Raw genomic sequence first — 26,850 nt, 5'->3', positions numbered from 1 at the left:
AAAGCCTGCTCTTGTTCTGGAATATAAAGGCAGGTGGGAGTGTTTTGTGAAGGTATGTACAGAACTCCAAGTGGCTGCCTCCAAAATATCTTTGGTAGGAACTCCTCTGAGGAAGGCTGTAGAGGTAGCTGTGGCCCTGGTGGAGTGAGATCTGATACCTGTAGGAACAGATTTCCCATGATAGGAATAACAAAACCGTATGCAGTGGCCAATCCACTTGGAAATAGTCTGTTTTGTAACTGGTTTCCCTTGAGCCCCTACAGCATAGGACACAAAAAGTTGTTCTGATTTCCTGAAGGACTTTGTTCTGTCCAAATAATAACGTAGCTGCTTATGGATGTCTAAAGAGTGTAGCACCTTTCCCCTTTGTTTTGAGGATTGGGATAAAAGGTAGGGAGGTGTATGGCTTGATTTAAGGCTACCCTGGATACCACTTTTGGCATAAATGATGGGTTGGTACGAAGGGAAACCCTGTCCTGATGGAAAATGAGGAAGGGCTGCACCGCCATGAGGGCCTGTAGTTCAGAAACCCTACGAGCTGAAGTGATGGCCAAAAGGAAGGCTGTTTTCCAGGACAAATATTGCAAATCTGTTGAGGCAGCTGGTTCAAAAGGAGGCAATGTTAATTTTTCTAGTATGTAATTAAGGTCCCAGGCTGGTATTGGTTGCTTCCTTGGAGGTCTTATATTCTTAGCCCCTCTGAGGAACTGTCGTAAGAGTGGGTGAGAAAATAAAGGGGGATCCGTGTTGAATTCTGCAGAAATGGCTGATGCATGTATTTTTATGGAGGAAAATAAAAGTCCACTGTTCAGCAGCTCAGCTAGATACTGTAATACCTGAGGCAAGTTCAGTTTTCTAGGGTCCTGGCCTTTTTTCTCATTCCAAGAGCAAAACCGCTTCCATTTTGCGGAGTAAGCTTTTCTAGTAGATGGCCTTCTGGCCTCCAAAATGACATCCTGCACTTCCCTTGGAGAGTAGGGTCTGTTGTGGTGTTAAGGAATTTTCCATGCAGCGAGATTGAGTGTTTTCAGCTGACTGTGAAGAGTTTTGTAGCTGTGCTGAGTCAGTAGAAGAGGCATTAGAGGCAGGGACCAGGGAGGAGTATGTGTTAGGCTCCTCAAGAGTGGGTACCAGTGTTGCCTTGGCCAATATGGAGCAATCAGTATCATCCTCGGTTTGTCTGTTCTTGCTTTCAAAAGCACCTTGGGCAGAAGAGGCAGAGGTGGGAATGCGTAAACTGTCCATGCTGTCCAACTGAATGAAAGGGCGCCCACTCTCCAGGCCTTTGGATGAAAGGTCCTTGAACAAAACTTTTCCAATTGATGATTCCTGTGGGAGGCAAAAAGATCTATGTCTGGCCTCCCCCACGCTTGGATTATTTCTGTAAACACCTGAGGATGTAACTTCCATTCTTGTCGTGGATCTGTCATATTTCTGCTTAGATTGTCTGCCAGTGTGTTTTCCAATCCTGGCAAGTACTGAACTTGAAGTTCGATTTGTCTTTCCAGAGCCAAGTTCCAAAGAGTCATGGCTAGTCTGCACAAGGGGTATGAGTGTGTTCCTCCTTGTTTGTTTATGTACCACATTACTGTGGTGTTGTCTGTTCTTATCAGTAATTGTCCTGGATGCAGGACGTCCTTGAAAGCTGTAATTGCATTTATTACTGCTAGCAGTTTTTTTTGATTGATGTGAAGGTGCTTTTCCTTTTGGGACCATCTGCCCTGAATGCACCTGTCCTTCATGTGCGCCCCCCCAGGCGTAATCTGAGGCGTCGTGGTTATGACTTGTTTTGCTTGAGGCTTGCAGAATGGAAGGCCTGTGTTTACTTGACATGCTTGGGCCCACCATAGAAATTCCTTTTGCAAACATGGAATTATTGGTATTATAGTTTCCAAACTGTGACTGTGTTGAGACCATAGATTTTTTAGGTACCATTGAAGTTTCCTCATATGCAGCTTTGCACATGGGATTAGAAGAATGCAAGATGCCATGAATCCCAGAGCCTGCAGGATTTTCCTTGCAGTAAGCCTGGTACTTTTGCTAGTATTTTGAAGTACTGAGATAGTTGCCCCTGTTTTTCTGGCGTAAGATATGCCATCTGGGTGTTTGTGTCCAAGTTGGCACCCAGGAAGGTTATTTTCTGAGATGGTGTTAGCCTTGATTTCTCTTTGTTGATTGTATATCCCAGAGAAAGCAGTAACCGTGTCACATATGCCAGATGTTCCAGAAGTATGTGTTTGCTGTCCGCTTGGATCAGGCAGTCGTCCAGATAAGGGTAAATTTGTATCCCTTGAAGTCTGCAGTAGGCAATCACTGATGCCAGGCACTTTGTGAATACTCTGGGTGCAGTAGATAAGCCAAAGGGCAATGCAGAGAATTGATAGTGGATTGAACCTGCAAGAAATCTGAGGTATCTTCTGCAGCTTTGTCTGATTGGGACATGCAGGTATGCCTCCTTGAGGTCCAATATTACCAGCCAAAACTCCTTGCCCAGCATGGGAAGAAGTTGCTGTAATGTGAGCATCTTGCATTTTGGTACGAGTAGAAATGTGTTTAGGATGGATAAGTCCAATATGGGTCTCCAGTCGGTTCCTTTCCTTGGTACCAGAAAAAGTCTTGAATAAAAACCTTGACCTTGTTGGTGCGTAGGTACCTTTTGAATAGCTCTCATGTTTATGAGCTTTGAAATTTGCAGTTGTGCCTCTGCCCTTTGATTTTGTTTGGAAGAGTGTGAAATTGAAATTTGTAGCCTCTGTTTATAATGTCCAGTATCCATTTGTCTGTTGTGACAATATGCCAATTGCTTGCAAATAATGCTAGTTTCCCTCCCAAAGGTGCTGCCAGCTGAGACATGCTTGGCATGGAAATGAGGGAGTCATTGGGTTTGCTTCCTGTATTGTTGTGCACTGTCTTCACCACCTCTTGGTGCTGGAGTTTGCCATTGTCTGCCTCTATATGATCCTTGTGATTGCCCTCTGCCCCTTGTGCATCTGTATCTACCTCTTTGGGGCTTGTCAGTGGCTGGAAAGGACCAGTTTTTTGAAGGCCAATTTCTGCTAAAACGTGGTGGTTGGACCTGTAAGAAATCTTTGACAGTTTGCATGGATTTGGCTTTTTCTTCCATTTTCCGTAGTATCTCCTCAGCATTAGTGCCAAATAGTACATCCTTTTGTAAAGGAGCATCTAGAAGTTTAGCTTTCACATGATCAGGCAAATTTTGTTCCCTAAGCCAGGCATGTCTGCGAATGACTGATCCTGTAGCAGCCGCTCTGCTGGAGGCCTCTAGGGCATCATAACCACATTGTAAGGTGTGTTTACCCACTTGCTCTGCACTATGCATCATATCCTGTAACTCTTAAATCTGGTTGTTCAGGTTGAGACATTTTGTTCCTTAATTGTGATAACAGGTACTGTTGATATTTAATCATATGAAACTGACAGTTTAAGGCCCTCATGGCTAGGGTGGCCGAGGTATATACCTTTTTACCCCACCTTTCTAAAGATCTGGATTCCCTTTCTGTAGGAAGGGTATTCTTGGCAGTGGAGGCCTTCAATCCCTTGGGGCCTTGTGAAATGGTTTCAGGGTCAGCATTATGGCTTTTGAAGAGAAATTGGTGAGAGCTGGGTACTCTGTAATACCTATCAGGTTTGACTGGTGCAGGAGGCAGAGAATCAGGGTTAAGACAAGCCTCCGAATAAACATCATCCAGTATGTCCAAAACAGGGGGTATAGCCAGAGGTCTGTGTTGAGGTAACCAAAGAAATTCCTTAAGTCTTTTCTTGGAATCTGAAAAGTCTTGGCCTTCCCAATGGAAGTGTTCCCTCAAGGTGTGCAAGGTTTCCGCAAAGGAAAAATCCTCAGGAGGGGATACCGAGGGGATGTAATGTTCTGCATCCGAATCCTCAAAAGGAGAGTAAAAGTGCTCCTCTGCATCAGAATGTTCTGATAAAATGGATCCCTGATCAGAAGAGGGAGAATCTTCCTCCACTCTGGGTCTCTTGTCAGGAGGGGGTTGAGAACCTCTGATAAGAGTAATTAAATCCTCAGCCATTTTTAGCATCTGTTTTTTAGGCATGGGTCCTGAAGATGGGCCCTGTGCAACAGGCCTCGTGGGATGCCTGGCTGCTTTGGATTTAGTAAAGGCCTTAATTGCAAAAGAAGATGAGGGCCTAAATACACCATGGGTGAAGGTGGACCTGTCCACATTTGTAGGCTCGACATTAGCAGAGGCTTCGGTAGTAGTCTGGGAAAGGGCCGAGGACCCAGCGGTCTCGGGTACAGAAGACACCACCAAAGGAGTGTCGTCGGTAGTCAGGGACTGCAAAGGCATCTCGCTGAGAACCGGACCACGTGTAGCCTGTTTTGGCGTGGTGTCGGCGGGGAACGCGGGTCTCGTGTGTCGGTCCTTTTCCTTGCGTTTTTTGGGCAAAACGGTAGTCGGAGTTTCCGACGACATCTTATAATCAAAAGCTTTACCAAAGTAGTGTTGGGCGAACTCCGCCCGACACTTAATAGTGCGTTTATTGAAGGTAGCGCAAAAGCGACAGCCCGAGACGTCGTGGTCTGGGCCCAAACAAGGTATGCAGAGGGAATGGAAATCCTTATGCGGTATTTGCTTCCCACAAGAAATACAATTATTAACTTTTTCTGACATCGGTCTGAGGCAAGAAAAGGTTCCCCAACGGGGTACTTAGCTTTAAAGAAGACTTCGGTTCCAATTTTTTCGTAATTCAGGAGCTGGCCGACTGGCACTTGCGAACTGTTTCTGCTTTGGGCACCGAGCGGCAAAAAAGATTGAAGAACATGGCGTCGGCTGTGTCTTATATACTCTGGCCTCACTGACGTCAGAAGAGTAAGCGACGACAACCGACGCCGGACCAAGACTTTGGAATTCGTCCGACCGAGGGACCGACTGACGGCTGAAAACCCATCTGTGATTACTGCAGCTGTATGCACGATGAACATCAGCTAAAGGGCTATGCTGAGGTAGGAGAAGGAACTCACTAAGCCTCCTTTTTGAATCAGAAAAATCCTGGCTTTCCCAGTGGAAATGCTCCCTTAGAGAATGTAAGGTTTCCCCAAAAGAAAAATCCTCAGGAGTGGAAGCAGAGGGAATAGAGTCCTCTGCATCAGAATCCTCATAAGTAGGTAAGGACAAATCCAGGTCATCAGAAGAGTAAAAAAAAAACAGAATCCTGATCAGAAGATTCATAATCAACCTCAGTCCTAGGCCTCTTTGGGGGGGTGGGGGTTGGCTACCCCTGATTAGCGTTATTAGATCTTCAGCCATTCCTATCATTTGTTTTTTAGGCATAGAGGCCTGAGCATGTGGCCTGGGCGTAGGTTTTTTTAGACATGGATCGAGATTTAGGCCTAAGTAATGAAGGAGGCGTTGATTTAATATGCAAGTCCGTAAGCCTGAATACACCCTCAGAAGCCAGTGCCTGCACAGCGGCTCTAGACCCATCCAAGGTAGAGACATCCATGGGTTCCACAGATGAAGCATCTTCCGGCATACCAGACTCCGAATGGGTCTTAGTAGAGGCCTGTGAATCAGAAGTAGCGGTATCAGGGGCTGCAAAAGTGCCTCACTGAGTACCGGCGAACTGGCGAATGGCTTAGGAGAAGCGTCATCAGCAGTTTCGGACCTCTGCGGCCTGTCTCTGTCTTTATCTTTGTGCTTTTTCGGAATCCTGGTAGTCGGATGGCTAACCGACGACATTTCTGGATAATTAAACAGAGAACCGAAATATTTAGAGGCAAAAATATACCAACGACGGATAGGGCGCTGATTACATAAAGCACAAAACTGACAGTACATCGTGGTCAGGGCCTAGGCAAGGAATACAGTATGAATGAAAATCTTTATGAGGTATTTGCTTTCCACAAGTAATGCAATTATTAACTTTTACTGCCATCGGTAAGGAGCAAGAAAAAGTTTCCCCAATGGGGTACTTAGCTTTAGTTGAAGACTTTGGTTCTGAAACTCGAAAACAAAAATTTCAGGAGTCGGCCGGCTGGCACTTGTGAACTGCTTCTGCTTTGGACACTGAACGGCAAGAAAGATTGACGTAAAGACATCGGCTGCAATGTTTTATAACCCTGACGACATGACGACATGGAAGAAGGGACAGCAACCGACGCAGGACCCAGGACTTTGTTAATCAGGCTGACTGAGGGCAACCTGCAAGCAGATTACCAAATGTAATGACTGCAACAGTGAAACACAAAGAACATCAGTAAAATGTACTCCCACGGCAGAGAGGGTTTCTCCTTATTGCTCGCACCAGGTGACAGTGTCCTTTACCTTGGGTCCAAACAATGAAGAACCGAAGGGGGTATTGGCAAAGGTAGACTTGAACGGTTCTGCAAAATTACACAAATGCATCCAGGAATGACACCTTAGGGAAATTCCTGAACCTGCTGCTCTACTCGGTCCATCAGCTGCATACGAAATAAGCCGCATGGAAGAGTTGACGATAGAATTCAAGGTGGCCAACTGGGCAGACACCTTGTCAGGGACTACCTCAGTGCATGTACCTTGAAGAGAATCTCCTAACTCTTTAATGAGATCTCTCTGAAGCCTTGTGAAGTGAGTAAGGTAGTTCAGTGATCTAAGGGCAAATCCCGCTGAAGAAAAGATACTCTTCCCATATCTGTCCATCGTTCGAGACTCCTTATTCGTCAGATGAATAGAAGAAGTCTCAGCTAGCTCCTTCTTAGTGGCCGCTGCCACCACCGTGGCATCTATGGGAACACAGTTAGACAAAAAGTCCTTTTCTGGGGTGGGGGGGGGAGGGGCAGAAAAAAACATTTGCTCTCCTGGGGACTGGCTCCACGGCATCAGGAGTATCCCACACCTTCCGACTAACTAGCTCCATCAGTTCGGCGAAGGGTGAAGACACCCAAGAGGCTGAAGGTTGAGACCCAAAAAGCCTTCAGGTGAACTGACTGCTCATCAGAAGGGGTGACCAGTGGACCAGTCACACCTCTGTTTAAGGATTTCCAGGATGTCTAGGAAGGAGACATCATCAGAGGATGACTTGGGGGACCCTTCTGACTCCTCGAGGTCAGTGTCAGAGGCCAGAGACTCATTCTGGGAGTCTACATGTGTCCTCTTACATGTTCTCTTCCATGGAGGCTCCTGGGAAGGGTATTCCGGGGAGGTCTCGGAAGAGTGGGGGCCACCAGCCAGTGGCTCCTGAGGCTGAGGATCTCTGCTGTCCAAGGAGTGAGTAGGAGCTGAGACAGAAGTAGGTGCTTTAGGGGGAAGTGTGTTGGTACCCTTGGTAGGAGCCGATGATCCAGACAGCACCACTCCTTATCATCTCGAATGTCGACCTCTCCAGCTCCGAAGACCTCCCTGGCTCCGAGAGAACAGAGGATGCTGTCGGCTCCAGAGCCATCAGCTCCGAGACAGACATAGGATCCAAACTCACCCTAGACGACATGCCGAGAGGAAGACTCGGCACCGAAGAAGTTTGGTTCCAAGCTTCCTCATCGGGGCCGACCAGGGAGCTTCGGCTCTTAGACACCATGGGCGGTGCCGAGAGTGTCGGAGCAGAACTCGGCTCCGAAACAGCCACAGGGGGAGTTTGAGCCAAAGGTTCCACCAATAGTACCAAACACTCCGGCTCCAAAAGACCAGCATGACTCAGAGGAGGAATAATCGAAGGGGGCTTAATGGACTCAAGTGGCTCCAGAACCGACTGGGTCGGAGCCAACAACAATTTAGCTAAGGCAGATGACTTCAACAGTTTCAGCACTACCCTCTCTACTACTTCTTCTGATAAGCTCCTGGATGACAGAGTAGAACAGGATCTCTGCATTATTGGAGACTTCTATATAGGAGAGACTGGTACAGGATCCATAGACCGGCTCCGTGAAATGGTCTCAGCAGTCAGCTCTGAAATACTTGGAAATGACCCTGTAATCATAGTACTGCTGTCAGTCGGCACCGAACTCTGTGTGGCCGATAAGACAGTGGACTTGTCTGATTTGGTGATTTTAAGAGGTGGCTCCAGGACACCAGCCGGTGCCGGGGAGGGCCTCTTAGAGAACTTAAAGACTTTCCCTTTGTAGATTCGGAAGAAGAGGAAGATCTAGACAGATCTTCCTCAAAAGAAGGTTTAAGAAGACCTTTTAGGATGAGCTTGTTTTTTCTCTCTTGCAACACCCTAGGACCGAAAATGTGGCAAAATAAACAGGGCTCCTGTAAATGGACGGCCCCCAAACAGTAAACGCATTTACTGTGGCCATCAGTTATGGACATCTTCTGTGAGCATTTAATCCATTTCTTAAAGCCAGACGGCTTATGATCCTTACTCTCTTTAGGCATTCTCAGAGAGATGAGCACACACGCACACAGAGAAGAAGGAGGAGGAGGACTAGGTCCTCTAACTTAAACGGGCCTAGCCCTGCAGGAAAGAGAAATACACCACGAGGACTAGGTCCTCTAACTTAAATGAGCCTAGCCCAGGCAGGAAGGGAAACTGAGAAACTAGGTCTTCTAACTAAAACAGACCTAGAAAGTTACAGTAAGCAGAGAATTTTACACACTCTAACAGGAATATTAACAAGGGAAACAGAACCTAGTTCTGTTAACAGTAACCAACGAAACAAGCAGGGATCCGCAAAAAACTCAGATTTATGACTAAGAAATAACACAACATAGTTCTGTTAACAATGATAAAAATAACAATTCAAACACGCGGGCAACTGCTAAAAACTAGACTTTGCTTACTAACAACACACAGTCTAACAGAGCGCAAAAGGCACCTACAAATACTAACTATATTAAGACATGAAAAACCAGCACACAGGATACCAATACTAACAAGTCAAAAAGGCCAAAAGGCCAAAGATTGCACCAAATGGCGCAAGTATAAAGCTAACTATTCTAATAGCAAACTACACTAACTGACTAAACAATAATACAGTAACAGTTTATCTATTTTAAACTAAAACAGTCCACAAAAATCTTTGAATAAGTTTAAGTAAATGCAACACTTAGAGCCAAAGAGAAGCACAACCGAACTCGTTGATACGGCAATTGAGATCTGGGGATTGTACTGGTGTATCATGGGATACCTACCTAGCCACGAGCCAACTAGAAGACTTTAAGCTTGTAAATAGGCCGAGTCGGAGCTGAGGATTGGCTCCAAACCCATATGCAAGATTGAAGGTGAGATAGAACTACAGAACATTCCAGCTTTGCAAATCTTAAACCAAAACGTGAAAAGGAAGCAATTCTGCAGCAAAAGAAATGAGTAAGCTTTATGATACAAACCAGTGTCAAATGCATGAGATTGACTGATCTGAAGGTGACCCAAGTGACTAGCTGAGAAGTATGAAAAAAAGATAATGAGGTGTCTATTCATCTCTCTTTTCTGATCTTTTTAGAAAAAAAATGCTCAGTAGGCATTTTCAGAAGTAAACCAACTTGTTGACTTTAATCTACTTCACTCTTACTTTTGTCTAAGCTGGTGGAGCTCTTTCTTCAGATCTTCATCTTCAATATCGGAATCGTTGTCACTGCTCATATAGGAGGAGTTGAAAGAATTGCTTAGATAATGTGAGGAAAGGCAGCCCTTGGAGTCCTGTTGTGGAAGGTTAGGAGAAACTGGACTACCATGGCCATTATCCAACTGTTTCACAGAGAAGCTACTCAAATAGGCATCCTCTAGATCAGAAGAGGGCCCATTAAGATGTGCAGTCTGCACAGTTTCATCTGCATTTTCCTGTTCAAGAGTGGATGTCAAATCAGAAGGCTGCCCTGGATGTTCAGACACAAATGTTGATGAATTACTGATCACAGAAGCCTCAATCAAAGACTTATTTTCATCAGCAAAGGAAAGTTCATCTTTAGTTCTAGACACAGAAAAACGGCCCACTTTGTCAGGCATTGTTGTTACTTGGAACCGACCAATTTTATTAGGTTGGGCACTTGCTGTCTGCTGCTTTGGTTCCACAGACTCTGGTTCCGACAGTCCATCTATAATGTCTGGAATTGCTTTTTTAAAAGGCGTCTTGACCAGTGTACTCTCTGGGCTGCTTTCAGAAAGTGACGAGGAAGAAGATGACGATGACATTGACTGTGGCGGTGTTTTAATACTATGTTCTTTTTCTTCTAAAGAGGTACCTTCTGTCTTTGCAGTCAAGATATCATCCGTTCTCACAGCAACCTATAACAGAAAAAAAATTCAATAAAATGGCAGAATTCTCTTCTATCCAGTAGACTGATATCAAGGAGTATTGTTACTTCTAAGATACATTTCACATTTTCAAGGTAGATTAAAGCCTGTACTTTACCTACATTTATGCATCAACCTTTCTCACTGTATTGAACCAAAACTAACGTGGAACTAATTAGATGCTCCACTACAGAAAAAAATAGCTGGCATGGGAATGGAAGAGAGCATCAGTAGTGGGCTCATCACCCTGAGGAGGGGGAGGAGGAAGTCTCGGTTACTGCACTACTGATGCATGGTATTCACTATGTGGCTCAGGCAGGAGAAGTAGCATTGAAAATGGCAGGCAAAACAGTACTCAGTGTGTGGGAGGCAGTTCAGATGCTGCTCCAGCAGGGGAACCCCTTGCTGCTGACAGGGTAGGACAAAATACTCTAACCACCCAGATGATGGTCTACTAATATAGTGTCTCAGTAAGACAAGGCAATAAAGAAAGAGCTAATCAGTTCACAAGGGTGGAGGCATATAAAAGTCTTTCATGGCATACAGTAGAAACAGGTCAGTGACGCAACTCAAAATGATTAACTACAGAAGTACTACACACTACTAAAGCAAGAAAAAAAATGTTACGAGGACCCCAATTTTTTTTTTACAACTAATCAGAAAAGGAAAGATCAGTATTCAAAACTTTGTTTCACTTCCATATAATGAGGTCACCGTGAACATTTGGCACTAGTTTTACCACTGGTTTGACCCCAGTATGTAAAGAGCAGCAGCTAATGAAATTTTACAGCCCCAGAGTCACTCACTAAATACTAAAATCTGACCATAGAAACAAGTAATAAAATCTGATGGGTGAAGCATGCTACTCAAGAATAAAGGGCTGTATGTAGGGTTTTTGTAACCTGAAAGCTCTATGAGTCATTAAACAATTTATCGTTCAACGTATCCGTATTTTTGGAGTTTATGTTTTGTTCTGATTAATGTTAGACTCAGATGCCACTTTCAGCAGGAATGAGGGATTCGTTCTGAAGGAAACCCTGTCCTTTATGAAACACCATATAAAGGGGATTGACTGATAAGGCCTGGATCTCCGATACTCTCTTAGCTGAGGTAATAGCCACCTGAAAGACAGTCTTCCAAGACAGGAACTGCCAGCCAACTATAAAAGCAGGTTCAAATGGGGGAAAAAACAAAGCATGTAGAACTAGGGTAAGATCCCAAGGGGGCACTGGGACCTTGACTGGAGGCCTAAGCAAAAAGGTATTTTTTAAAAAGGCTTTACAAATCATGGAGGAAGCCAAAAAAACCAAATTCTCACCTATGTGAAAACTGGAGATTGCTACCAATTGTACCTTCACCGCAGAAATACTAGCGCCATAAATAAAAATATCCACGAAAAACTTCAAAATGGTGGGGACTGGAGCAGTAAAAGGGTGCAGATCATACTGAGAAACCCATATAGAGAAACATTTCCACTTACTGGAATAAAGCTTCCTGGTAAACACTTGTGAGCCACTATCAAAATCTTCTTGACAAAAGAAGACACCTGGGAGTCATAACTATCACTGGAACTACAGTTGCTAAGCCATGAGCTTCAGACTGACTAAATCTGGATGAGGGATCCCCGAGAGATGCGTGATCAGATCCAGAACCGGATCTAGTATCCAAGGAGGACATACTGCATGAGACCAGAGAGAGGGGAACCAAACTTGGCAAGGCCAGGAGGGAGCAATGAGGATCACTAAGCTCCCCAGCCGTTGAGTTTTCTGAATACATTTTGGGATAAGAAGGAATGGAGGATAAACATACAGTAGACCAGAGGGCCAAGCATGAACCAGTGTGTCTCTGGGGGACTCCCCCGGGGGGGGGGTTCAGAGCGAAATATTTGCTGCACTTCCCGTTGGAAGGAGAGACGAGAGATCGTAGCAAGGCTGACCCCACTTTAGAAAGATCTCTTTCGGCACTGAAGGATGAGACCATTTGTAAGGCATCAAAAGAGACCTGTTGAGCCTGTCCGTCAGAAAGTTGGACCTCCCTGGAATGTGCGTTGCCACCAGAAAACAGCCAGAGATAGCACACTCCCACAATCTCATAGCTTCGCGACAAAGGAAATAAGACCTGGTCCCCCCCAGTTTGTTGATGTACCAGACAATAGACATGTTGTCTGTCTGGATGGCAATCGTCCCTTGGGGAAGATGGCATGAAGAGCTTGCAACACTAACAGCACTGCCCTCATCCCCAGCACATTGATATGCAGGTGGGTCTCCAGGGAAGATCACGTGCCTTGGACTGTCCTTCCCATGCAATGCCCCCCCCACCCGAGCAGGGAGGCATCTGTGGTCACCATGATCACTGGGTCGGGAAGGATGAACGGATGACCCAGAAGAAGAGCCAGGGATAGAAGCCACCAGAGGAGCAAATCCTTGCAAGCTCGAGATAGCCAAACTGGATGAGATAAGGGCAGGTCTAGCAATGACCACTGAACCACCAGAGTCCATTGGAGGACTCTCATATGAAGAACAGCCATAGGGATAAGGGTGATCATGGCCGCCATGGACCCCAACAACCGAAGAAATGACTCCACAGGGTGACACTGGGCTTGAACAATATAAGAAAGATGATGTAAGAGGGATAGAAGTCTGTCTGGAGTTAGAAACACCTTGCTTTGAGTGGTATCTAAGCGAGCCCCAATGAACTTCAGAACTTGTACTGGTTCCAACTGGGAGTTGTTGAGATTTATGGTTATGCCTAGATGGTGAGCGGTCTTGATAAGATCATCCCTGGCTTGACAGAGTCGATGCCTGGATGGAGAGGAGAGGAGAGGAGCCAATTGTCCAGGTAGGGAAAGGCCTGGAACCCCTGCAGCCGCAGTTGAGCTGACCCAACTGCCATCACTTTAGTGAACACCCTGGGGGCAGTGGTGAGCCCAAAGGGGATCGCTCTGAACTGATAAAGACTGGCTCACAGCTGGAAGTGGAGGAACCTCCGGGAGCACCTATTCATCTTGATGTGACAGTACATGTGTCTTGGAAGTCCACCAAGCACATCCAGTCGTTTATTCACAGAAAGGGCAGAATGGACTGAAGAGTGGCCATCCATAATTTTGTCTTGGCAACTGACAGGATTAGGGTTGAAAGATCCAGGATGGGCCTTAAGTCTCCTGTTTTCTTTGGCATTAAGAAGAACCTGGAATAGATGCTAATCTGGACTGGTCTGGGAGAGATGGCTGGATGACTCGCTTTTCAAGCCGCTTGGAAATTTCTACTGCTGCCTCCTCCCATTACGCTGGTGGGATATCTGGGAGGTGTTTGGGAGGGACCGGGGGTTGAAGGAAAGGAATTGAGTATCCCCTGGATATAATCTGCAACACCCAATGATAACCTGTGATCGACTCCCAGGCTGTTGGGTGTAGAGAAAGACGTCCCTCAACTGCCTCCAGAGACTAGCAGTTGGGCAAACCCTTCAGGGCTGCTGAGAGGGTCCGCCTGGGAAAGAATCCAGAGACCCTTGGTTCCTTGGACCTCCTCTACCATGAGGATAGTGTCTTATCATATCCCCCTCTGCCTCTGGGGGAAGGTGTGTTCTGAGCATCGTGGGAAAAACCCTGAGACTTTTGGAACCACATCTTCTTCATCCCACGCTGACTCTGGGAAAAGCATCATTTTGGGGTTGAGAAGCGAATACGGACGCCAGACAAGGTTTTCTCATCTTACACACTCTGGACTAGGGTGTCTTAGCAAAAACATAGGGCACATTCATAAACAACGCCTTGAAGGGTTCAGAGAAAGTACAAAGCTGTTGCCAAGTGTGATGCCTGAGGACTATGCCTGTTCCAGTCGCCCTAGAGGAACCTTCAGTAGCATGTGACAGGAGCCTCAAGGAAGTGTTGGATATTGAAGTTAGGATAGCCATATGGGAGGAGAAAATACAGTTGTGTACATTTACCATAAATGTAGCTGTTCAAGTGTATTCACTGTTGCAGTCATCACATTTGGGTTATCTGCTTGCAGTAGCCCTCAGTCGGCCTGATTAACAAAGTCTTGGGTCCGGCGTCGGTTACTGTCTCTTCTTCCATGACGTCAGGTCGTCAGAAGTATAAAACATGCAGCCGACGCCATTACATCAGTTTTTCTTGCCCCAGATGTCAGGTGCCCCCCTAATGGGAAGCAATTAAATCTATACATATTTAAGGTTATACCTCCAACAAAAAAGCAAATGCACCAAAAAGCTTTTAAGCATAGTAAAGAAGAGTAGAGGTATAGCCAAAAGAAGTAAGGGGGCTGGAGGGAGGGTAACCAGGACTGCAACACTGAATACACATGAACATCTACATTTATGGTAAGTGTACACAACTGTACTATGTTCTTCGTGTTTCACTGTTGCAGTCATCACATTTGGGTAGATTCCCAAAGCTAAGGATGGGAGGAGGAATTTAGATAGCATTAGGACCAGCAATAAGGCCCTTGCAAGACTGTAGTGGCAAAGCCAGCTCCGGATTTAAAGAAAATTGGCAGATGGTAATGCTTGGTGAAAGTATGTACAGAGGTAGCTGCTTCTAGGATGTTCCTGGAAGGGATGCCTCTGAGAAAGGCTGTAGAGGTAGATGCAGCCCTGGTAGAGTGGGGTCTGATCCCCTGTGGAATAGGTTTTTCATGGTGCTTATAGCAGAAATGAATGCAATGGCCTATCCATTTAGAAATAGTTTGCTTTTAAATAGCCTTCCCCTCTGCCCCTGCAGCAAATGCCACCAGCAGTTGTTCAGATTTCCTTCGAGGTTTAGTCCTGTCCAAGTATAATCTAAGTTGTCTGTGCACATCTAAGGAGTGCAGTATCCATTCCCCTTTGTTCTGTGGATTAGGAAAGAAGGTTGGCAGATGAATGGACTGATTAAGGGCCACACTGGATACCACCTTGGGCATGAAAGAGGGATTGGTCCTGAGGGACACCCTGTCCGCATGAAAGTTGATGAAAGGCTCCACTGCCATAAGGGCCTGTAATTCAGATACGCTTCTTGCTGAAGTGATTGCTAACAGGAAAGCTGTTTTCCAAAAAAGGAATTTTAAATCTGCAGTAGCAGCTGGCTTGAAAGGAGGGAGAGTGAGTTTCTCCAATACAAAGTTAAGGTCCCAGGCTGGAGGTGGAGTTCTCCTGGGTGGTCTTAAATTTTTGGCCCCTCTGTGGAACTGCTTGAGCAGTGGATGAGAGAAGAGGGGAGGTTCTGTGCTATAATGAGCTGAAATGGCTGAGGCATGAATTTTGATGGAGGAGAAAGACAGGCCCTTGTAAAGCATCTCAGTTAAGTATAGTAAAATCTGAGGTAAATTGGGCACTGCTGTGCTCATCCCTTGAGATTGGTTGCAGGCACAGAATCTTTTCCATTTTTTAGCATAAGATTTCCTAGTACTAGGCCTCCTTGCCTCTAAGATGATATCCATCAATGGTTTACTGAGGGATGGTAAAGGAGAGATTAGGTAATTAGCCAGGCTGCAAGGTTCAGTGTTTGAAGTTGAGGGTGTAGAACCTGGCTCTCCTGCTGAAACAACAGGGTAGGAATCTGAGGCAGGTGCCATGGGGCCAACAGTGACACACTGCACAAGAGGGGGTACCAGTGTTGGTGTGGCCAGTCTAGTGCAATCAAATTGTCCTTGGTTTGTCTTGTTTGATCTTTAGTAGCACTTTGGAGGGCAGAGTCAGAGGAGGAAAGGCATAAATTGATAGGTTTTTCCAGCTGAAGGACAGGGCATCCACTTTCCAAGCTTGTTTGTGGGGAGTCCTTGTGCAAAATTTGTCCAATTGCTAGTCCTGGGAGGAGGCAAACAGGTCTATATCTGGGCTCCCCTATTTGCTTGTCAACATGCTGAAAATCCTTGGCTCCAGTTTCCACTCGTGTGGGTCCATGAGGTTTCTGCTTAGTCCGTCAGCTAGCGTATTTAGTTTTCCTGGCAGGAATTGAGCTTGTAGATGCACTTGGTATCTCAAGGCTGTGTTCCACAATGCCTCGGCTAGTCTGCAGAGGGGGTAAGAATGTGTACTCCCCTCCCTGCTTGTTTATGTACCACAACAGTGGTGTTGTCCATCTTTACCATTAATTGTCCTGGAAGAATGTGGTCCTTGAAGGCTGTCAAAGCATTCTGTACAGCTAACATTTCTTTTTGATTGATATGCAGGTGCACATGACTTAGGTTCCATTTGCCCTGAATGCACTTCCCTGCCAGGTGAGCCCCCCATGCATAGTCTGATGAGTCTGTTGTTAGGGTTTGGGCGGCAGGGGGTAGTGTGAATGGTAGTCTCTTGTTTTGGTGGCAGGCCTCTGTCCACCAAAGGAACTCTAGGCGTAGGAATCATTGCTTCTAGATCCTGAGAATGTTGACACCATAGGCTTTTTAAATACCATTGTAGTTTCCTCATATGCAGTCTTGCATAAGGAATTAGAAGAATGCAGGAGGCCATGAACCCCAAGGCTTGTAAGTATTTGCCTTGCAGATAGCAGGGTTTTTGTGGACACTTGTTTGAAGTAGGTAGTCAAATTAATTTGTTTCTCTGGCGTGAGGAAAGCCATCTGGGAAGTTGTATTCAAGCTTGCTCCCAGGAATATAGTTTGTTGACAGGGTAGCAGGTGTGACTTCTGTTCGTTTATAGTGTACCCCAGACAAGTTAGCACCCTTTGTACAAAGGCCAGATGATTCAAAAGTATGTCCTGGCTTTCTGCTTGAATTAGACAATTGTCCAGGTATGGGTATATATGAATGTTTCTTTGCCTGCAAAATGTAATGACTGGAGCTAGGCACTTTGTGAATACTCTAGGCGCAGTAGATAAGCCAAAGGGCAATGCACAGAACGGATGGTGCTAGTAGCCTGCTTTGAAGCGTAGGTACCTTCTGCAAGATTCCCTAATTGGGATGTGCAGATATGCTTCCTTTAAATCTAGTGCTGCCAACCAGGCATCTTTGCCTAGCATAGGAAACAACTGGTGAAGAGTCAGCATCTTGAATTTTGAAATCGCCAAAAAGGTGCTTAGAGTAGACGGGGTCCAGGATAGGACACCATGAATAGTCTTTTACGGATACCAGGAAGTGTCTCGAGTAGAAACCTTGTCCCTTTTCCTCTTCTGGTACCAACTGAATAGCCCCTATGCTTAGGAGAGAGAATACTTGCTTTTGGGCCTCTGCCCACTGATTTGAGGGTAGATCTGGCCACCCGCTTGGTGTTGGTAACATGTGGAAGTGAAATCTGTATCCTTGGGACAATATATTTAAAACCCATTTGTCCTGGGTAATGAGTTCCCAGCAGTTCTTTGCATGAAGAACAATCTTTCCTCCCAAAGGGGCGGCCAGTCGAGAAGTGCTTGGACGTTTTAAAAAGAAGTTATTGAGACAGTTTACCATGGGGGGAGTTTTATTACTCCCAGATTTGGAAGTGGAGGCCCCCACTGCTTAATCCTGTGTGTACCCTGAGACTGAAGCCTGGGTGATCTGATGGATGTGAGTTTGGACTGAGAAGGTCTGGAAGAGGCAGGAAAGGACCAATTCTTGGAAGACCAATGCCTACTAAACCTTGGAGGTTGTCCTTGTAAGAAATCTTTAACAGTTTGCATAGATTTAGCTTTTTCCTCCATCTTAAGAACTTCTTCTGCCTTGTTGCCAAACAGGCGATTCTGATTTAAGGGAGCATCCAGTAATTTTGCTTTAACAAGATCTGGCAAGGATTGCTCCTTAAGCCAAGCATGCCTTCTAAGTACAGACCCTGTTACAGAAGCCCTGCAAGATGCCTCTAGTGAATCAAAACCACATTGCAAAGTATGTTTTCCAACTTGTTCAGCTGAATGCAGTAGATCCTGTAAATCCTTATTTTCAACACAATCAGGAATCAACATCATTTTCTGTTTAACCAATCCAATAATATGCTGCTGATACTTTTAACATATGAAACTGGCAGTTTAAGGCCCTAATGGCCAAAGTTGCAGAAGTGTATACCTTCTTACCCCATCTATCCAGCGCCCTAGAGTCTTTATCAGAGGGGGTAGGATTTTTGGCAGTAGTAGCTTTAATGCCCTTGGGTCCTTGTGAAATGGTCTCAGGATCCGCAGCAGGATTTTTGAAAAGGAACTTGTGAGAGTCAGGGATCCTGCAATATCTATCAGGATTTCTGGAAGCAAGGGGTAAACAGTCAGGGGGCCAAGCTAGATTCCAAAAAGGCATCAACAATGTCTAGTACAGGAGGTATGGCTAAAGGCCTGTGCTGGGGCAGGAGTAAGAAATCCCTAAGCCTCTTTTTAGAATCTGAGAAATCCTGACTTTCCCTATAAAAATGCTCCCTGAGGGTATGCAAGGTTTCACCAAAAGAGAAATCCTCTGGGGGGGGGATAGCGCCCTCAGCATCAGAATCCTCATGGGTAGATAAGGGTAAATCCTGGTCATCACAGGAAACAGAAAATTCAGAATCCTAGTCAGAAGCATCATAAGCAAACTCAGTCCTAGGTCTCTTAAAGGGGGAAGCTTGGCTTCCCCTGATTAAAGTAATAAGGTCTTCAGCCATTCTTATCATTTATTTTTTAAGCAAGGTTTGAGTTTTAGGCCTTGAAGAAGAAGATGGCGTTGGTTTAATACGCAAGTCAGTAGGCCTGAATACACCCTCAGAAGCCAGTGCCTGCACAGCGGCTCTGGACCTATCCAAGGTAGAGACATCTGGACCTATCCAAGGTAGAGACATCCGCAGGTCCAACAGTTGAAGCATCTCGAGGCATACCGGACTCCGAATGGGTCTCAGTAGAGGCCTGCGAATCTGAAGTAGCAAGTATCAGGGGATGCGAAAGCGCCTCACTGAGTACTGGCAAACTGGTGACTGGCTTAGGAGAAGCGTCGTCGGCAGCTTTGGACCTCGGCGGCCTGTCTCTGTCTTTATCTTTGTGATTTTTTGGAATGTCGGTAATCGGATGGCTTACAGAAGACATATTGGGATAATTGAACAGAGCACCAAAATATTTAGAAGTGAAAATATACAGACGACGGATAGTTCGTGGTTTAAATAAGGCACAAAACTGACAGCAAGGTACATTGTGGTCAGGCCCTAGGCAAGGAATACAGTACGAATGAAAATCTTTAGGAGGTATTTGCTTTCCACAAGAAATGCAATTATTTACTTTTACTGACACTGGTTTAGAGCAAGAAAAAGTTTCCCCAACAGGGTACTTAGCTTTTAGTTGAAGACTTCGGTTCTGAAACTTGAAAATGATAATTTCAGGAGTCGGCCGACCGGCACTTGCGAACTGCTTCTGCTTCGGGCATCACACGGCAAGAAAGACTGATGTAATGGTGTCGGCTGCATGTTTTATACCCCAACCGACGCAGGACCCAAGACTTTGTTAATCAGGCCGACTGAGGGCTACTGCAAGCAGATAACCCAAATATGATGACTGCAACAGTGAAACATGAAGAACATCACCTGCCGACATGGAACCTGGAGCAGACTCAGCGACCTCCTTAACCAGGTCCTGCTGTAGCCTGATGACATGTGCCATGTAATTCAGCGCACACAAAGTAAACGTGGCTGAAGCGCAAGTCCACTTCCCAAAGCAGACCATGGCCCACGATTCTTGGTCTGGCGGACGGACTGTAGTGCTCTCCTGAGCGAGCTCTTTCTTGGTGGCCGCCACAGCCACCATGGCATCAACTGGGGATCCCTTAGACCAATGTTGCCTGACGGATGGGGGGGCTAAGAATTTTGTCAGGGTGCTTGGGGATGGGCTCCACCGTGTCCAGTTCCTTTCATGCCCTGGATGAAATTAAGTCCACAAGATAATCTGTGGAAGGGGACACCCAGGAGGTAGAGTGTCCTGTGCCAAATGCCTCCAGGAACACAGACTTATCCGGGTTGGGTTTTTGGGTAGACCACCTTCCATGCTGGCTCAGGATTTCCATAATGTTTTGGGGGTGAACAGGGGGAAAGTACAGTTGTGTACACTTACCATAAATGTAGATGTTCAAGTGTATTCACTGTTGCAGTCATTACATTTGGGTCATCTCTGCTAGGGTAGCCCTTGGCCGGCGTGAATGGCAGTAAGGCAGCCGACTCCATTACATCAGTTTTTCTTGTCCTAACCTGCCAGAAGCCCCCAATTAGGAGACGGGCTCTGGTGGAAGAACCCCAACAGTAGAAAGTAACTACCAATATACGTCCCTTGTAAGGAAAGAAAAGAAAAAAGGGGGATGGAGGGAGGGAAACCAGGACTGAAACAGTGAATACACTCAAACATCTACATTTATGGTAAGTGTACACAACTGTACTATGTTCTTCGTGTTTCACTGTTGCAGTCATCACATTTGGGTTGATTCCCAAAGCTGAGGAAATGGGTGGAGGCAGTCAAGGAAACTAGAGGCTAGCTAGGATGCTATGCAAAACTGCAGAAGCAAACCCTGCCATGAATTTGGGGAAGAGAAGCAGGTGGTAATGTCTGGTAAAAGTGTCAACAGATGTCCAGGTGGCAGCCTCCAGGATGTCCCTGGTGGGGACTCTTCTGAGGAAAGCTGCAGAGGTGGAGGCTGCTATGGTGGACTGAAGTCCTGACCCCCTTGGGGGAGGCTTTCCATGTTGTTTGTAGCAGAAATGGATGCAGTGTGCTATTCATTTGGAAATGGTTTGTTTGGAGATGGCTTTGCCTTCTACTCCTATAGCAAAGCTAACCAGCAATTTATCAGACTTTCTGAAGGATTTAGTCCTGTCTAGACAGATTCTGAGCTGTCTGTGCACATCTAGAGAGTGCAGGATCCTTTCCCCCTTGTTCTGCGGATTAGGAAAAAAGGTGGGCAAATAAATGGATTGGTTGAGAGCCACACTGGACACCACACTTTGGGCATGAAGGATGGGTTATTCCTGAGGGATACTCTGTCTGCATGGAAGATGATGAAGGTTTCCCACAGCCATGAGTGACTGCAGCTCGGATACTCTTCTGGCTGAAGTGATAGCCAGAAGGAAAGCGGTCTTCCAGGAGAGAAATTTTAGCTCTGCAGAAGCTGATTCGAAGGGGGGCAGGGTGAGCTTTTCCAACACAAAGTTAAGGTCCCAAGTTGAGGCTGGTGCTCTTCTGGATGGCCTCAAGCTGCTAGCCCCTCTTAGGAATGGTTTGATCAAGGGGTGTGAGAAAAGGGGCTGCTCAGTGGAAAAATGAGCAGAGATAGCAGAGCCATGAATTTTAAGAAGAAAAAGAGAGGCCACTGTGTAGTAGGTCAGCTAAGTAATCCAGGAAGAGAGGGGAGGGCGGGTTGTGCTGTATTGGCTCCCTTAGCCTGAATCCAGGTGCAGAACCTTTTCCATTTGTCAACATAAGACTTTTTAGCGCGTCTGGCCTTGCATATAACCTCTAGAACCTGTTTACTGGGGTTGGCAGATTGATCGGTGGTTAGGGAATAAGACAAGCTGCCAAACTGAGTGTCTGCAATTGCGGATGCATGAATTCCCCTTCCCTCTGGGTCAGGAGGTTTGGAATCTGAGGAAGATGCCATGGTGGCAGTGGAGACAGGCTGCTGAGGCCAGTCGCTATAAGAATTATCCTTGGTTTTCCTCCTTTATTTTGAGCAGTATCCTGGGGATGAGAGGTAGTGGCAGAAAGGCATAGACCGATAGACTGACCCAGGGGAAGGACAGGGCATCCACTTTCCAAGCCATGCAGTGATGCTCCCCGGTGCAGAATTTGCTGAACTGATGGTCGGTGTGGAAGGCAAAGAGGTCGACCTTCGGGATGCCCCATTTCTGACTTATTAGAGTGAAGGTTCTTCTGTTGAGCTGCCACTCGTGTGGGTCCAGAAGTTTTCTGCTTAATTGGTCTGCCAGAGAGTTGAGAGAACCTGGTAGGAATTGTGCTAACAGGTGGAATTGCATGGCAGATGCTGTGCGCCAAAGGGTCATGGCCAGCCTGCATAGAGGGTAGGAGTGAGTCCCGCCCTGCTTGTTGATATACCACATTACACTGATTGTGTCTGTTTTGATCAGAAGAGCCCCTGGGGAGAGAAAGAGCTTGAAAGCTAACAAGACATGCCGGGCAGCCATCATCTCTTTTTGGTTGATGTGCAGAGGGATTTGCTGTGGGCTCCATTGGCCCTGTATGCACCTGCTGTCCAGGTGTGCTCCCCAGGCGTAGTCCGATTCATCTGTGGTGAGGGTCTGGGCGGCAGGGGGTGGTGAGAAAGGTAGTCCCTTGTTGTGGGAGCATGCTGTTGCCCAAAGAAAATCTTTTCTGAGGCAATGAATTACAGGTGTGTCTCCAAGTCTTGAGAGTGTTGACACCAAAGGCTTTTTAGGTGCCACTGAAGTTTCCTCATATGCAGTCTGGCACATGGAATGAGTAGTATGTAAGATGCTATGAACCACAGAGCTTTCAGGATCTTCCTTGCAGATAACTGGGGTCTGGTGGCTAGTTGAAAGAAGTAGGCTGTCAGGAAAATTTGCTTTTCTGGTGTAAGGACTGCCATCTGGGATGCTGTATCAAGGCTTGCTCCCAGGAATATAATTCCTTTGTGTGGGAACCTGCTTGGATTTCTTTTCCTTGACTGTGTACCCTCGGGAGGTTAGTAGGGACTTTACAAAGGTCAGGTGCTTGATGGGTAGAAGCTGCTGGAGGGCTAGCATTTTGAATTTTAGGATCACCAGGAAGGTGTTTAGAATGGATAGATCGAGGATGGGGCGCCAAGTGCCCTCTTTTCTGAGTACTAGAAAAAGCCTTGAGTAGAAACCTTAGCCTCTCTGTTCTGCAGGAACGTGCTCTACTGCCCTCCTTGAGAGCAGGGAAAGGACGTGCTTTTGCACCTCTGCCCACTGGTTTGGAGGTAGATCTGGGAACTCTTTTGTGGTGGGAAGGGTGTGGAAAGAAAATTTGTATCCCTGGGACACTATGTTGAGAACCCAGTGGTCATTGTTAATGGTGGCCCAGGTGCTTGTGTGAAAAGACAGTTTTCCTCCTAGGTGTAAGTGAAGGTGAGCAGAGGGAGGGGGAGGTGAGTCATTGTGTTCTTACCATAAGGGGGTGGCGTAGAACTCCCTGGTTTTGAAGTGGAGGTGGTCCACTGCTTAGATCTCTGCATTCCCTGTGGCTGCTATCTGGGTGGGCTGGACTGGCTTAGTGGGAGCAGGAAAGGACTAGTGCTAGGTGGGACAATGCCTGCTGAACCTGGATGGCTGGACCTGTAAGAAATCCTTAACTGTCTGCATAGATTTTGTTTTTTCTTCCATCTTTTTAAGACCTCTTCTGCCTTAGTGCCAAAAAAGTTGTCTTTGTGCAAGGGGACATAGAACAATTTAGATTTGTCATGGTCTGGCAAGTGCTGTTCCTTAAGCCATGCATGCCTTCTAATAACAGATCCAGTGACTGCTGCCCTGCACAAGCTTCTAGGGTGTCAAAACCACAGTGCAAGGTGTGTTTAGTTACTTGACTTGCAGAATGCATTAACTCTTGTAACTCTAGATTCTGCACAAGCAGGAAAGGAAGACATTTTTTGTTTGAGGAGTTCCAGGGTATGTTGCTGAAATTTTAGCATATTGAACTGACAATTTAGTGCCCTGATAGCAAGAGTAGCCGAGGTTATAATTTTTTACCCCATCTGTCTAGTGCGCGGGAATCCCTATCTGAGGGGGTGGGATTCTTAGCAGAGGTTGTTTTAATCCCTTTAGGCCCTTGAGAAATTACCTCAGAGTCAGCAGTAGGATTTTAAAAAGAAATTTGTGTGAGTCAGGGACTCTATAATACCTGTCTGTTTTTCTGTGTGCAGGAAGGAGGGTGCCAGGAGTCAAGCTGGATTCCAGGGAAACATCCCCCACAACATCCAGGACTGGGGGGATGGCCAAGGGTCTGTGCTGTGGAAGATCTAAGAATTCCCAGAGTCTCTTTTTAGACTGAGTTAGTGCCGACTCTCCCATTGGAAATGCTCTCTTAAGGTACTGAAGGATTTCCCCACAGGAAAAATCTTCTGGGGGAGAGGCGGAAGGAATGGAATCCTCCGCATCAGAACCCTCATAAGTAGAGAGGGGTTGCATGTCTTCATATTCAGATGCATCAGAGTCATCTGACTCTTGTTCAGACAAAACTACAGGGGACAGATCTCTTTTCCTTTTGGAGGGGGTATCTTGGCTTCACCTGATCAGCATAAGGTCTTCCGCCATTTTAAGCATTTGAGATTGAGGCAAGGAAGCAGGTGCCTGAGGATTGGGTCATCAGTTTCTTGGGTGTGGTTCGTACCCTGGGCCTAAGAAACTCGGTCCTTTTAGAAAAAACGGTAGTCACGAAAGAAGACTTCGGTTCGTGTCGAGAATCAGTAGTGCGAACGACTTCCTCGGAAGCCAGTGCCTGCTCAGCAGCTCTGGACCCATCCAAGGTACAGACGACTGCAGGATCCTTAGTCGAAGAGTTTTGCAGCATACTGGACTCCAAAAGGGTCTCGGTAGCAGCCTGCGAATCCACAGAAGTGGGCATCAGGGGCTGCGAAAGCCCCTCACTGAGGACCGGAGAACTGGCGACTAGCTTAACGGAAGCATCGTCGGTAGATTTGGACCTGTGCAGTCTGTCTCTGTGTTTACATTTTTTCAGAAGAACTGCTGTCAGATGGCCTACTGAAGCCATATCGAATTTCGAGGATTATAAGCGAAAATATCTAGCTACAATAAGGGCCCAACGATGGATAGTTCTGGTGTTGAACAAAGCATAGAAGTGACAGAGTGGGACATCATGGTCTGGGCTTAAACAAGTGACGCAGTAAGAATGAAAGTCTCAGTGTGGTATTTGCTTTCCACAGGCGAGACAATTTTTAACTTTTTCTGACATCGGTTAGTAGAAGAAAAAAGGATCCCCAACAGGGTACTTCACTTTAGAAGACTTGAGCTTCAAATCGGTAGACAAAACTCAGATAGTGGCCGATCTGCACTCATGCAAACTGCTTCTGCTTCAGGCTCCACGGCAAGAAATACTGATGTAATGGCGTCGGCTTCCTTACTTTATACTACTGACAACCTGACGTCAGTCGTGAAACAACAGCAACTGATGCAGAAATACTAAGACTGTGGTATTCAGGCTGGATGTGGGTTACCCTGGCAGGGATAACCCAAATGTGATGACTGCAACAGAGAAACACGAAGAACATCCCTCCTTGCTCCAAGTTGGTGTCTTGTGTGAGGGACTCCAGAGGAGAGTCCACGTGCCTCCTTTTGCACATATGTTTCTTAGGGAGCTCCTCGGGATGTCTCTGGGGAGGACTTGGAAACCTCAGGAAATTCCCCAGGGGGAACCCCCTGGGGCAGAGTGGTGACAGGCTGTCCCTGAGGGGGCAGGATGGCAGATTCTGGGCCAGAAAGAGAAGGAGCTAGGACGGACTCCGAAGATGACAGTGTCAAGGGTCTCAACGGAGCCGAGAGGACCCTCTCCACCACATTGAAAGCTGAGGGTGAGTGAATCCCAGTAGCAAAGGAGAGTAAAAGTGGACCCGCCTCCCTCTGCGCCTACGGGGTAGCCAGATCCAAACCTACAGGCACAGAGACTCCGAGTGGAAGGCCAGACTCCAAAAACCTAGAGGCTGATGCCATCCCCATGGATCTGGCACCAAGACTATGGCTTCGAAAGGGTCGAAGCCGAGCCACTTAGTGCAATGGTCGGCGTTGAGGTACCTCAAATCATCAGTGCTGACCCCCTAACGCCGGGAAACCTCGGACCTGATGACTCCGAAACTGGGGTAGGATTGGAGAAGGAGCAATGGGAAGGAAAGTAGAGTGTATGATCCCAGCCCTGGAGGGGGCAGTTAAGACTCCCATCTGGATAAACCTCCACATCATCCTGTCCACCTCGGCTTCGGAAAGACTACGGGTGGACCGGATGGAGGAAGCCACCAACCCATGGCATGGATGGCACCGAGGGGAGGCATAAAGGGGTGAATGGCCTCGGGAAATCTCCGGTGAAAAACACGGAGACCAGAATCGAGACAAGCCTCGGGTCAGATCCAGCAGAGACTTGGCCGGAGTTTCTTTGAGGGAAGCATTGTCAGGGGACCGCTTTTTAGGCCTGTCCCAGTCTTTAGGATGAGACTTCTCCCCGTCCCTGGACTTTTTCAAAGGAGGTTGAGTCCAAGAAGCCAGGGCAGAAGAGGTAGAAGGGACAGCAGCCTCCAAAGAACAGAGCCCCTTCAAAATTATCTTGTTCCTCCTGTCGATCAATGCATGGAAGCTGAAGCCCGTGCAGATCGAACAGGCGGTCTCCAGGTGCTGAACCCCTAAGCACTCAACACAGTGTGGCCATCAGAGGGGAGCAGCTTGTGGCCACACTCGGCACACTTCCTGAAGCCTGGCTTGGAAGGCTCTGCCATGGCTAAAGGAAACACACACACACACACACACACACACACACACACACACACACACACACACACACGAGAGAGAGAGAAACCGAGAAAGGCGGGAAGGGAGAGATAGAATTTATTTTTACAAAAAAAAATTGACTTAGTAGAACACAGGGATAGGGTAGGTAATGAAAGATAGTCACAGCTGGAGAAGTTGAGAAAGTAAAAGGGAAGATTTACTCACAAAAAAAGAAGTTTAAGCCTGAGGAAAACTTGCAGCTGCAATCCATGCTGTTGATTACATGATCAGTAAATCAGACATGGGGGTAGGAGGGAGACAGGGGTATTA

At 46.6% G+C, this 26,850-nt stretch overlaps 1 protein-coding gene across 1 annotated transcript in view; it reads right to left on the bottom strand.

The window, feature by feature from the left end:
• LOC122815199 (serine/threonine-protein kinase WNK1-like) overlaps positions 1 to 26,850 on the bottom strand; it is a 3,137,204-nt gene that overhangs the window by 648,485 nt on the left and 2,461,869 nt on the right. The window contains exon 16 of the mRNA XM_044087493.1: positions 9,473 to 10,185. Within this exon, the coding sequence (XP_043943428.1) occupies positions 9,473 to 10,185 (713 nt within the window). The remainder of the gene's footprint in view (positions 1 to 9,472; positions 10,186 to 26,850) is intronic.

This window comes from Protopterus annectens, chromosome 11.part0 (genome assembly GCF_019279795.1).
Source record: "Protopterus annectens isolate FY-2018-M chromosome 11.part0, PAN1.0, whole genome shotgun sequence".
Taxonomy (NCBI): Eukaryota; Metazoa; Chordata; order Ceratodontiformes; family Protopteridae; genus Protopterus; species Protopterus annectens.
This window is presented reverse-complemented; position numbering and strand designations above follow the sequence as displayed.